Source organism: Malaclemys terrapin, chromosome 12 (assembly GCF_027887155.1).
Source record: "Malaclemys terrapin pileata isolate rMalTer1 chromosome 12, rMalTer1.hap1, whole genome shotgun sequence".
Taxonomy (NCBI): domain Eukaryota; kingdom Metazoa; phylum Chordata; order Testudines; family Emydidae; genus Malaclemys; species Malaclemys terrapin.
This window is the reverse complement of record NC_071516.1, coordinates 44,176,163-44,189,200: the sequence shown is the minus strand read 5'-3', so window position 1 is coordinate 44,189,200 and position 13,038 is coordinate 44,176,163. Positions and strand designations below refer to the sequence as shown.

General features: G+C 51.0%; 1 protein-coding gene across 2 annotated transcripts; it reads right to left on the bottom strand.

Moving 5' to 3' along the window:
- Positions 1-7,963: 7,963 nt before the first annotated feature.
- On the bottom strand, positions 7,964-12,770 carry LOC128846679 (cathepsin G-like). Of its 2 annotated transcripts, XM_054045921.1 has the most exons (4): positions 12,120-12,770; positions 11,671-11,818; positions 10,123-10,254; positions 7,964-8,343 (listed from the first exon to the last, which is right to left on the bottom strand). In XM_054045921.1, exons 1-4 carry the CDS (start codon positions 12,208-12,210, stop codon positions 8,196-8,198), a joined length of 519 nt encoding a protein of 172 aa, XP_053901896.1. In that variant the 5' UTR covers positions 12,211-12,770; the 3' UTR covers positions 7,964-8,195. The 2 variants fall into 2 exon arrangements, 1 of the variants encoding a protein (XP_053901896.1); XR_008446807.1 differs by lacking the exons at positions 7,964-8,343; positions 10,123-10,254; positions 11,671-11,818 and adding an exon at positions 8,665-8,743 and having other exon boundaries at positions 12,120-12,208.
- Positions 12,771-13,038: the final 268 nt, after the last annotated feature.

The following is a 13,038-nucleotide window of genomic DNA, read 5'->3' as shown; positions in this document are numbered from 1 at the left end:
TCACTTAAAATCTGTCCTTTGTAGTTAATAAACTTGTTTTTATTTTCTATAAACCAGTTTGTGCAATTAATATCGGGGGGGGGGGGGGGGGGGAAGCTGTGCATATCTCCCTCTCCATTGATGGAGGGGGCGATTTTTATGAGCTTGCATTGTACAGATCTCTATACATTGCAAGACAATATAATTTTGGGTTTACACCCCAAAGGAGGTGTGAACGTTAGTGCTGGGCAAATCCCTGAGCTGAATCCTCCCACTCAGAGCTGATTTCAGTCTCTGTGTCTGCAGCTAGGTGTGGCCCTACCTGTGTGTGTGTTAGAGAAGGTTTGAGGGCCTGGCAGAGCAAGGATAGGGTGAGGAAGCCCAGGTTGGTGGAAAGGGTGGGCTCAGTGGGACCCCAATTTATCAGGTGTCATCCCAGAGGTGGGGACGATCAACCTGTCACAATGGGGATAGGTGGACTGGGGTGTGGAGAGAGACAGATATGGATGTTGACGCATAGGTGGATGGGGATGGCGATAGATAGATGGATGGGGAAGGGGATAGACAGATGGAGGGGACAGGTAGATAGATGGGGATGGATAGATAAATGGGTAAGGATAGATGGATGGGGACGGATAGGTATAGATAGATAGATTAGATTAGGTAGGGATGGATGCATGGTGATGGGGATAGATAGATGGATGGGGATTGGCAGTACTGAGTTTACCATGGCACCACTGGTGCCTTGGCACTGGGCCCAGGCTCCAAGGGGGCCCTGGCCCGGCCCGTTCTGCTTGGGCTCCAGCCCAAGGCCCCGGCAGCTCTTCTTCGCCCCCCGCCTCTGTCCCGCCCCCAACGGCAGCCAAGCTCCCCCCTCCCCTGCCTCTTCTCCGCTTCCTCCCGCAGCGTGCTGCATTCCTGCTCCTCCCCCACCCTCCCAGCAGTTCCCCCACCACTTAACAGCTGTTTGCTGGCGCTCCGGGAGGGAGGGGGAGGAGCAGCATCGCAGCGCACTCGGGAGAGGAAGCAGAGAAGAGGTGGGGGGCCTTGGGGCAGGGGGTGGAAATGGGGCAAAGCGGAGCAAAGGTGGGGCCCCCGCACTCCCCCTACACATACCCCCACCCCGCCGTGAGCCACTCAGGGCAGGGGCCAGGCTGGAGGGCTGGGAGCACTCCACAACCTCAGCCCACACCTCCAGCCCCCTGCCCTCACTCCTGCATCCCCCCCACATCCCCAGCCCTCCTATACCCGATGCCCTGACTCCTCCACCACCCCACCCAACCCTGAGCACCAAACAGGAGCTCTTGCACCCTCCCCCCACACACGTTCCCACCTGCACCCCTTGCACCAAAAAGGAGCTGCTCCAGGTAAGCGCTCCACACCCCAGCCTCCTGCCCCATCCCTGAGCCCCCTCCTGCACCCTATCTGCCTCCCAGACCCTGCACCCCCAGCCCTGTCTCGTGCACCCCGTCACACACTCCCAGCCCCCTGCCCTCCCTGATTCGTGCACCACCCCCCCCCACATTCCCACCTGCACCCCTCGCAACAAATGGGAGCTGCCCCAGGTAAGTGCTCCACACCCCAACCTCCTGCCCCAGCCCTGAGCCCCCTCCCACACCCTAAGTCCTGGCCAGACCCTGCACCCCAACGTTTTTTTACATTTTTTTTATAAAGTGCTCTTATCCACAGCGCTTTACAACAGTTAGTTAACAGTACAAACAATATTTGGAAAGATCATTAAGTGGTCTGCTGAGACCCCCAGCGATTTTCAAGTGGTCTGTGGAAAAATAAGTTAGACTACAAAAACAATCAAGGTGCCTCACTTTCTTTTCATTGACTTGTTATTACTTATAGGAGGAGGATGAAGAAAAAAAGAATGAGAAATGGGGGCAGGGGGGATATGAGAGAATGTTCTTTTTCTTGGCTGGGTCCCAAGGAGGGGCCCCAAAAATGAAGCTGCGCACCGGGCCCCGCTAACTCTAAATCTGCAACTGGGGTTGACCCCTCCCCCACAGCTCCCCACGCCGCAGCCAGGGGCTGACCCCCACCTCCCCGAGCTCCGCATGCTGCTGTCAGGACAGGGGCTGACTCCTCCCTCGCCCCAACTCCCCACACCGCTGCCAGGGGATCCTGCACAGCAGGCTGGATACTGCATGGCTGGGACCCTACACAGTTGGCTGGATGCTGCCCAGTGGGTCCCTGCACAGCTGGATGGATGATGCACAGCTGGATGGAAAAGATCCCAGTGGACACATGTCCAGCAGGATCCAGGGCTGCTCTGGGTGCTGGCTCACAGCTGTGCACATCTGGGCCCATCATCACCCAGCTCCCTGCCCGTGTCTCTGAAGGGGGCCGTGGGTGACAGTGACAGAGCTCGGTGGCGGTGGGAACGCGGCCCTTTGATCTTTCTCAGGGTGGCCCAGCCGTGAACAGGGTGGGGGTGGGCAGAGCAGCCGTGAGCTCTGATCATAGCGACTGTGGCGGGAGGGTTTCTGAGAAGCCCCCCAGTGAGCCTGTGACCACGTGAACGGGATGTGGTAGCCTGTATGATGCCGCACAGCTGGGAGCTACAACTCTGCAGCACCAGAGGGGAAATGACACAGCATAGATAGGGATAGAACCCAGGAGTCCTGCCTCCCATCCCCCTCCCCCCAGCTCTAACCCACTAGACCCCACTCCACTCTGAGAGCTAGGATAGAATCCTATCCCCACCCCCTCCTTTAACCACTAGACCCCACTCCCCTCCCAGAACCAGGGATAGAACCCAGGAGTCCTGGCTCCCAGTGCCCTGTGACCCAGAGGCCCATGATGCCAATCAGCAAAGTGTTTACTGTCCTTCACAAGCCAGTCCTGTCTCAGACCTGACAAACTCACTACACTTCAGATACTGCTTCCTGGTATTTAGCCCTGAAGGGCAGTGTGTGAGGACTCTACTGAAAGCTGGTAACTTGTCAAGCTTCATCTTCGCTGCGAGCCGTGCGTACAGGTACTAGTTCAGGGATAATGTCTCTATCCTGGCACCTACGGCTAATGGGCTTGGAGTGACCGTCCGTGGGATCTCGTGGCCTGGGGATGGCCTGTTCACACCGGAGGGAGCTGTCAGCGCTCCCTGGCTAGCTGGTGATGGACTACACAGTGTGATGCTGGCAGAGCCAGGCAGCTGGCATTAGCTATGAATTAACAAACTGGTCGCTGGAGAACAGACTGTTCACCTGTGTGTTAGTTTCGCTCAAAAGAGGGATGAGTCTTACAAGAACATATTTAGAGTTTACAGTCTATGAAATGCTTGTACATTGCTGCCTGCATCAATCTCACGTGCCATGTCTGTGTTCCAGGCTATAGGGAAACAGGAACATTTTGCTTTATAACACTGAAAGTGTTTGCTCTGAACTTGGGAACCCAGGCATGGGAATCGTCCGTCCCCCCTTCCGGCATCCATCCAGACGAACTATCAAAATCAGATGGGCCATCCCAGACCATTACAATACAAAAAATAGTTAATAGCCCTCTGGCTGCTGGGAAATGTGATGTGCAAGGAAGTGCTGTGGGCTTGGAAGCTGAATGATGTAAATAAAAGGAAGCCACAAGATGATTTTCTGTCTTTTGGGCTGTTTGACGTCTGAGTGGGCAAGAGCCACCATACTGGCACCAGAGCTCCCTAGGGGCTGCCCTGAGAGACACTTTGAACTGACAAACCACTACAGCTCGGGCACTCTTCGGATTTAGATGGTAACTCATCGGGGTGTATATGTTGGCCTGCTTTAACCTGGAAATAACGGTTATTCCTTTTTCTTAATTCATAAACCTTTAGATAATTCATTAAGAACATAAGAATGGCCAGACTGGGTCAGACCAAAGGTCCATCTAGCCCAGTATCCTGTCTTCCGACAGTGGCCAATGCCAGGTGCCCCAGAGGGAATGAACCGAACAGGTAATCATCAAGTGATCCACCCCCTGTCGCCCATTCCCAGCTTCTGGCAAACAGAGGCTAGGGGACACCATCCCTGCCCATCCTAGCTAATAGTCATTGATGGACCTATCCTCCATGAATTTATCTAGTTCTTTTTTGAACCCTGTTATAGTCTTGGCCTTCACAACATCCTCTGGCAAAGAGTTCCACACTGTATGTTGTGTGAAGAGATACTTCCTTTTGCTTGTTTTAAACCTGCTGTCTACTAATTTCATTTGGTGACTCCTAGTTCTTGTGTTATGAGAAGGAGTAAAGAACATTTCCTTATTTATTTTCTCCACACCAGTCATGATTTTATAGACCTCTATCCTATCCCCCTTAATTGTCTCTTTTCCAAGCTGAAAAGTCCCAGTTTTATTAATCTCTCCTCATATGGAAGCTGTTCCATACCCCTCATCATTTTTGTTGCCCTTTTCTGAACCTTTTCCAATTCCAATATATCTTTTTTTGAGATGGGGCAACCACATCTGCACACAGTATTCAAGATGTGGGTGTACCATGGATTACAGGATTGGCTACAGGCGTTGTCTTTGGTGTAAGATCTAGGTACCAACTGATCCGGAGTAAGGCTATGTCTCCACTACCACTTTTGTCAGTATAACTTATGTCGCTCAGGGGTGTGAAAAAACACATCCCGACGTGACACAAGTTACACCGACAGAAGCGCTGGTGTGCACAGTGCTATGTCGACAGGAGAGCTTCTTCTGCCAACATAGATACCACTGCTCGTTGGGGGTGGTTTAATTATGTCAATGGGAGAGCTGTCTCCCGTCAGCATGGAGCGGCTACACGAGCGATCTTACAGAGGTGCAGCTGCGTCGGTACAGCTGCGTCGCTATGAGCTCGTTAGTGTAGACACGGCCTAAGTGACTGGTCTCTAGGGACAGGGAGCATCCTGAATGTGGGGTGAGTTTTGGTGCCATGACAGCTTATCACTAAGTCCGGTTTGTCTGGGTGGATAGACCAGAGTGTAGGGGACTGTCCCTGGCTCCGTGGTATGGGCGTGGTGAAATCTAATCACTGAACACATCACCAGTCTGGGCATGTGCCTCTTTCAGCCAGTCTGCCCTGAGGTTGGCAACCCTGGTCATGTGCCACTCCTGGCAGCGAGCCACAAGGCCCCCTTGTGTTCCCTCGCCTCATCCCAGAACAGTCCACGAGAACCCGTCAAAGCCAGACACGAACAACCAAACCCACATGGAGGCAGAGATGGCCATAGTAACCGGCCAGTGCTCACCCCAACTGCCATGAGAGACAGCCGGCAAAATCAGCATAATGCAGGGCAGAAGACGACCCTCTGCAGCCTCTCCCAGAGGAGACGTCTTGGGGCGCGGAGGAATTTCAGGAAGGCCCGGATCCTGGGGTGTCAGCCAGCTCTGCAACGGGCTGAATTCTGGGAGGGGAAACCTGTTGGTTAGCCAGACACTGGAACTATTAGCGAGCGTCGGCCCTAGCTGGCAGCGTCTGAGTTTGGTTGCTCCTGTACCCATCAGTATCTGGCGCTCTCTCTTGTTTCCACGGGAAGCGCAATACACACTCTCTTGGTTTTGTTCACCGTGCGCACGAGGGCTGGGTGTGACACCGTCAGAGTGGGTAAAGGGAAAACAGGGATATGCTGCTCCCTTGAGGGCTGAGGAGCTGGGATTTCTGTGAGTAGCCAGCGTCAGGGGTTGGGTGTCACAGGGGAGCGGTTCCAGGGGACTCGGGGGCAGCTGCTGTTAACCTGGAGGCCAGGGGTAACAAGGTCACTCACAGTCCTGGTTACCCCAAGAATCATCCCACACAACTCCCCTCCCAGAGCCAGGGATAGAACCCAGGAGTCCAGCCTCCCAGCTCCCCTTGCTCTAAACCACTAGACACAGAAGACACCACTCACCTCCCAGAGCCCTAAGACAGAGGCAGTAATCACTGCAGATTAGAAACCATGTCACAGGGTTTAAAAGGCCCCATGTCCAATTCCCCAGCCCCCACTGAACCAGCCAGTCCCCCGCTGTGGGGCTAGATCAGAGTCAGCACCCCCAAAAGGGGAAAGGCCCCACATCCAATTTCCCACCCCGTGATCCAGCCAGTCCCCCTCCCTAGGGCCTTTCTGCACTACAATCAGGGTCCGTGGAATAGTCGTCTGCTCTGCCAGGGCTGGACAGGGCGGTTCGGTGGGAAGAGAGGAGAAGAGTTTTCATAGCAGACCCATGAGGAAATCCTACACCAGCGCCTCATACAATCTCTACTGAAATTAATGGACTCCCCTCTCCTGGGACCAATGGACCCCCTCCCCACTTCCCCAAAGAAGGAGAGAAACTAACCCTAGAGGAGCAGGCGGGATGAGAAAGCCTTTCCTGAGCTGCAGGCCACTAGCAGAACATGCGGGGTTTGTCTCCCTCTACTGGCCGGTCCACGTAACAGGATAAGAGTCTACTATAGCTAGTGGAGCTCTTCCTTTAGACTTCCCTTCGAGCTAGGAAGATTATCCTAACGTCTAACTTCAATCTCCCTTGCTGCCGATTAACCTATCACTTCTTGTTCTGCCTTCACTGGACATGGAGAACCATTGATCCGCATCCCCTTTAGAACAGCCCTTCACATACTGGACGACTGTTCTCAGGTCCCTCCTCAGTCTTCTTTTCTCAAGACCCAACATGCTCAGTTTTTTTCATCTCTCCTCCTAGGGCAGGTTTTCAAAACCTTTTCCAGACTCATTGCTTTAACACCAGGTTCAAACTCCCCCAAACCAAGAGGCAGGAGGCGTCATTAGGAACCGGACAATTGTTTGGTAGTTTGCCTGTTGTTGTAGCCGTGTCGGTCCCAGGATATTAGAGACAAGGTGGGGGAGGGGATAGCTTTTATTTACATCTGTTCAGGAAAGGGACCGGCTTTGACTTGTGTTTAGCTTGGACATGCTGGAGAACTTTTCCCAGATCGGAAGAAGAGATCTATGTTGAAAGCTTGACTCTCTCAACAGCAGAAGTTGGTCCAATAAAAGCTATTCCCTCACCCACCTTGTCTCTAATTATTTTTGGACAAATCTTTGATTAAATTTTAATATTTTTCCTTATTTTTTTTATCCATCTCACAACTGTTTTTGGCAGGAATTTCACTGACCACATGGGCACAAAATTGCAACCACATTTCCTCCTTGCTTTTCTACCAGCCCTGAAGCCGATCGGACTGTTTTAAAAATCCAGCCTGATTCTCCCCACCCAGTGCGTGTGTGAGCCAGCCCATTCACACACACAGACACTAAAATATTTTGAGTAATTTTTCCAGCAAAAAATGCTACGAGCTTTAGAAAATGTCCAGGTTTTTCTAATTTTTTTGTTATTTTGACAAGAGTTGGGATTGTTCTCTGGAAAATTCAGTGTCATACATGTTGTGATCAACTACAAAACTGGATGATTGTTTTTCAAATTTCGGAATTCTGATGCAAATATTTGGACATATGTTGCTTTAAAAACACAAAGAGGAGGGGTTTGGGGATAACGCTTTCATGATATTGTCTCCCCATCTTTCAACCAACTCTAATTTGGTTGAAAATTGGCAGTGTGTAGGGGGGAGTATTGGGGAAATGTCATTGAAGAAGATTCAGTGGGAGTTTTTCTGATCTGGATGAAATTCTTTGTTGGAGTTTAAATTTTACTCCCCCCATGCCCCAAAAAAGGAACAAAACTTCCATGACATTTTCCCCCTTAATTTTCGGTCAAGTCGAGCAGTTTGTAGAATGGATCAGAAATTTCCCATCCACCTTTTTGACCAAAACATACATTTTCAAGGGGGTGGGGGGTTGAAAACGTTTGAGGCAATCACCAAAAAAATGAAATGAAAAAATCTTTAACCACCAGAACAAACCTCCAGGTCTGGATACCTTCAAACTCAGACTGTCAGACTTTCTAGAAGATGCTTTACAGAATCACAGAGAGACAAGACGGTTGAGGTGGTATCTTTAATTGAATCAGCCTGTGTTATCCACCTTGTCTTTCTAATATCCTAGGACCCGGCAATTTGTCTCTAAAGCTAAAACCTCCAATGACTGATGGGGCCTGTTTAAGGTTTTAAAATAATGTGCAACAGGAAACACCAAGAAGACACTATTTATTGATTGGCTTTACCATGAGCCCATCACCATAGTAACTGGGCTCCATACATAGCTGTATGGATTTATCACTTGGGAGCTAAGTGAGGATTGTAACACTCCTTTTACAGCTGGGAAACTGAGGCAGAGAGCAAAGAAGGTGCTTGTCTAAGGTTAATCCTACAGCTTTCTCATTGTTTTCTTGATCCAGGGGACGTACGCTGAGACCCTGGTGAACACCCTGGGGGGGGACCCGTCATCTTTGCCAAAAGAGACGATGCCCTGGGCCGTCCCGTCACAGACCAGAGGGCCCCCGGAATCGCCCTGTGAAATAAACGCCAGGTGTTGAAGCTGGTTTCAGCTGTCCTTCCCATGGGTTCGTGTCCCTTGGTACAGCTCAGAGCCTCAGCATCGCCCCCTGCTCGGCCGAGCTGGGAGGACGCGTGTAGGGCAAGAGGGATATTTACTTGAAAGGATGATTTCTCGACTTCCCTGGGGTTGCCCACGCAGATCATGGAGTTGGGGACGAAACAGGAGTAGCGCGTGCACCTGTCCGCCTCTAGCACCTTCAAGTTGACCTCCTGCAGCGTGCTTGGCAGGGAAAACCCCCTGGCCCGGGTATTCCCCCAGCCCGCTACGTTGCAGATATCTCTTGGCATCACCTCTTCACTGTCCTCGGGCAGGGGGATGAGCTGCACAGCCTTTGTCAGCTTCGCTTTGCCCTTCAGCTGCAAGGAGAGAGGGCAAGGGAAAAGGTGGCAGCAAGGTCTAGTGGAAAAAGCACTGGGATGGGAGTCAGGAGACCTGGGGTCTGCTCCTGGGCGAATCATGGCCCCGCTCTGTGCCTCAGTTTCCCTGCCAACTGTTTGTCTATTTATAGTGTGAGCTCTTTGGGGCAGAGCTGTGCCTCACTGTGTCAGTGGAGTGTCAGGCACAATGGGGCCCTAATCTCAGTCGGGGTTTGTGCAGTGTCTGGCACAATGGGGCCCTGATCTTGGTCAGGGTCTGTGCAGCGCCTGGCACAGTGAGGTTCTGATCTCGTTTGGGGTCTGGGCAGCACCCGGCACAATGGGGCTCTGATTTTGATCTAAGTGCCACCATAATACAAATAACTTCTGAAACCACATTTTTTGAAGGATTTTATTTTGGGGGGGTCAAGACTGTGTGTATGTGAGAAAGACACCGCTCCCTTCTGCAGGAGGGGATGAGATCCCTGCCCGGTATATGTCTGGAGAGGGGAATAACTGATCAATTTATAGGAGGGAAACCAATATTTCATCCCATTCAGAATTTTTCATGTTTTTTAAAAAATCAGATGCAAAATGAAAAATTTCATTTAAAAAAAATCTATTTTGAAATTTCAGAGATTCTTTCTGTCGCTTTGAACTTTTTTCTTGCAGTGAAAAGCAAACCAAGAAACAAAAAAGGACTCGAGTGTGGGAATGTGGGGGGGGACAGAGGGAAAAGAAAACATGCCTATTGTTTTTTACTTCGTCCCAATTTTTTGCCAGTGGGGAAAAATAAATAAGGTAGAGATTTTTTTTTTTCTCTGTCACTCCCTCTCACTTTTTTATCTTTTATCTCTAACTGAATGTTGGAGGCAGAGGAGTAAAAACCGGTGAAAGGTGGAAAATTTCTACAGTGTTTCAAAACATAAAATTAAAAAAAAACAGAAAACAAATTTCTTTCGTAATTTTATCATTCTGATTTTTTTTTTATTTTTTTACAGGAGCAGTTAGGCAAAGCCCCCATTTTTGACTAAAAAACAAACAAACAAAAAATGTCTTGAGTAAAAATGTGAATACCCTGAATGTGGGGTCATTATTATTATGCTTTATTGAGTGTATTACGGTGGCACCTAGACCCCCACTTATGACCCATGACCCCATTGTGCCAGGTGCTGTACATTATTTATTAGATGTATTACGGTAGCACCTGGGGCCCCAGTCACGACCCATGAGCACATTGTGCCAAGCACTGCACAAACACAGATTGAAGCGACAGTACATGCCTTAAAGAGCTGACGCTCTAAGACAAGAGCCACAAGAAGGAGAGACAGAGAGACAAACAGGGATGTAATAGGAGAAAATCAGTCATTGGTATCTTGAGTAACATGAGATCATTCTCCCATGTCTTGTTGTTGTATTTCGGGTGGGGGATTTTCCTTCGGAGGGCCAGGCGTTGCTGGCTCCGCTCCCGCTTGGTCACATTGTGAGCTCCCAGATACACCACGATTTTTCTAGGAAGGCAGAGAGTCGTGGCTGGGAATGGGCTAGGGTTGGGCGCTCCTAGATCCCACTGGCCTCCCCTACCCAAAACCCATCCATGCTGCCCCAACCTTCTGGGGTGTTAAAATAGGAACCAGAGCCTGAGATTTTCAAAGCCACTAAAAGCAGCTGCAGTGAAACAGTTACGTACAGAGAGAGGAATTAGTGTCAGTAGGGCTCAGAATTAACATCTCCATGGAGCTGAATGAGGGTGGAGCTATTATTGTCAAGTCATGCATGAGGAGTTACCCTATGGCAGTGTGGTCTAGTGGGTAGAGTGCCGGAGGGGGACTCAGGAGACCTGGGTTCTATTCACAGGCTTGCTGGATGACCTTGGACACGTCATTGCCCCACTTTGTGCCTCAGTTTCCCCATCTGTTGAATGGAGATTTGTACATTCCAAGGCCACAGGGCATCACTGTGGTCATCTAGTCCAACCTCCTTCTCTTGGTTAAGCTAAACAAATTGAGCTCCTTGAGTCACTCACTCTAAGGCAGATTTTCCAATCCTTTAATCATTCTTGTGGGTCTTCTCTGACCCTTTTCCCATGCGTCAACATCTTTCCTGAATTGTGGGGTGCCAGAACTGGACACAGGATCCCAGCAGTGGTTGCACCAGGGCCAAATCCAGGGATAAAATAACCCCTCTACTCCTACTCGAAATTCCCCTTTTTATACATCCCCAGGATAATGATCCCAACCCCTTTTGTCAAGTGTTTTGAGATCTCCAGATGAGAAGAGCTAGATATTATAATTAACCTCACATGGGCTGAGATTTGCAAAGCTGTCAAGGGATTTTAGGTCCCCCATTTAATTTTAATGGGGATTGGCCGTGCACACCTCTTAGGCACCTTTGAAAATCTCATCTTATCTCTTCGAAAAGCAAAATTCATGCAATTCCTGCAAATCAGGAAACAACAGGATCAAGCAAACTGTGCCATTTATAAAAAAAACTTAATCATCTAGCCCCAGCAGCTGCAAAGATATCCTTAAGTCCCCCACTTTATTAACACTTCCTGGTCCTCCCTAGGACTGGGAGGACAAAGAACTCTGTGGCTGAGATTTGGACCCTTCTGGTTTGGTGTAATGGGAATGAGTTGTCCAGCTCCCCTAGGTGGCTTAAAAACGCCTGCCCATGAGCTTGACTTACGCCCACAGAGACAGCCTGGAATGATAGCCTTGCCTCCATTCATCTCAGCCAGGCCGTTAACTCTGAACCCTACTGGTGACAAATTAAATATCAGCACTTAATTCCACTTTAGTGGCCACCAAGGCAGTGTAAACATTCTCACCTACCCCCACGGGCAGTAAGCCACAGCTTACCCCTCTTTGGGAATTCCCCAGGAGGCAACAACTTTGAAATTGAGGGTCAAGAAGCAGGCACTTTACCCTAGGTCACAGTGCGCAGCCGTCAGCACAAAGTCCTTTTGGATCAGGAATCCTCCACACCTTTTGTGCCTATGCTTCATGCTGATGTTGAGGAAAGCCATGTAGGGTTTGGAGTGAGACCGGGCTTCCTTTCCCCCAGTGATCCACCCTGGCGGAGATATCCTTACATCAGGATAGGTTTAATGTCAGCCTCTGGGCAGGTTAGCTTGACTCACGAACAACGCACACCTCTGTGTCCATGTGGACACAGGCCCTGCATCTCCCCCTGTGGCTAAGCAACTTTAGCAATGGCACCAACTTGGGCCCAGCCTTCTCCAATCCATGGCATCCCACCTGGGTCCTAGGGTGAGCACAACGCCCAAGGCGGAAGTGTCTGACTCTGGGGAGGAGCCAGGATGTGCTAACAGCCACAACAGCACTGAACGGGTCCCGATTCCCCCCGTACTCACCAGCCAGAGCCCCAGGAGGCAGGAAAAAAGCCATGGGGAGCAGGAGAAGAAACTGCATTATCAGAGCCATCTGGGGAAGGGGATGGTGCATCTGCCTCAGTCCTAGGTGATTTATAGACCCAGCAGGAAACCTGCAGGTCACGTATACGCACTCATCTGAGTAGCAGGTTCAGACTCTGTTCAACCACAGCTGACCTCACAGGCTGCGGGGAAAGACAGGCCGTGCGTCAGCCCAGCAACTGGGTGCCTGCACAGCTGGATGGATGATGGACAGAGAAGACCCCGGTGTGGGGATGCGTCCTGCAGGATCCAGGGTTGCTCCGGGTGCTGGCTCACAGCTGGGCACATCTGGGGCTCTTACTCATCTGGGCCCATCATCGCTCAGCTCCCTGCCCGTGTCTCTGTGCTGGGGGCCGTGTGTGACAGCAACTGCTCTGGGTGGTGGGTGGGAACATGGTCTTTTGATCTTTCTCAGGGTGGCCCAGCTGTGAGCAGGGTGGGAAGACAAACCATGGGCCCCGATCACAGCAACTGCGGCAGGAGGGTTTCTGAGAAGCCCGCCGGTGAATCTGTGACCACACGAAGGGGATGTGGCAGCCTCTGTGACACCCTATAGCTGGGAGCTATGACTGTGCAGCAACAGAGGAGAAATGACACAGCAGAGCCAGGCATAGAACCCAGGAGTCCTGGCTCCCAGATCTCCCCCTCCTCCCCCCCCCCTCTGTAACCACTAGTCGCTACTCCCATCCCAGAGCCAGGAGAGAACCCAGGAGTCCTGACTCCCAGGCGTCCCTGCTCCAACCACTAGACCCCACCCCCCTCCCAGTGCTCCCTGCTGTCGGGAGGGGATGCCTGGTGTTATGTGGAGCTGGACCAGGGGGCACAGATGCACCCATCCCCCGATCCCTTCCCTTTGCCT

What these genes read in the sequence shown, in the direction of transcription:
- LOC128846679 (XM_054045921.1), bottom strand. Translation starts at nt 12,210, where the DNA reads ATGCACCATCCCCTTCCCCAGATGGCTCTGATAATGCAGTTTCTTCTC. An exon ending in GCCTCCTGGGGCTCTGGCTG is followed by an intron (nt 11,819 to 12,119) that starts GTGAGTACGGGG and finishes TATCTCCGCCAG; the next exon opens with GGTGGATCACTGGGGGAAAG. An exon ending in GAGAATGATCTCATGTTACT is followed by an intron (nt 8,344 to 10,122) that starts CAAGATACCAAT and finishes GGCGTTTATTTC; the next exon opens with ACAGGGCGATTCCGGGGGCC.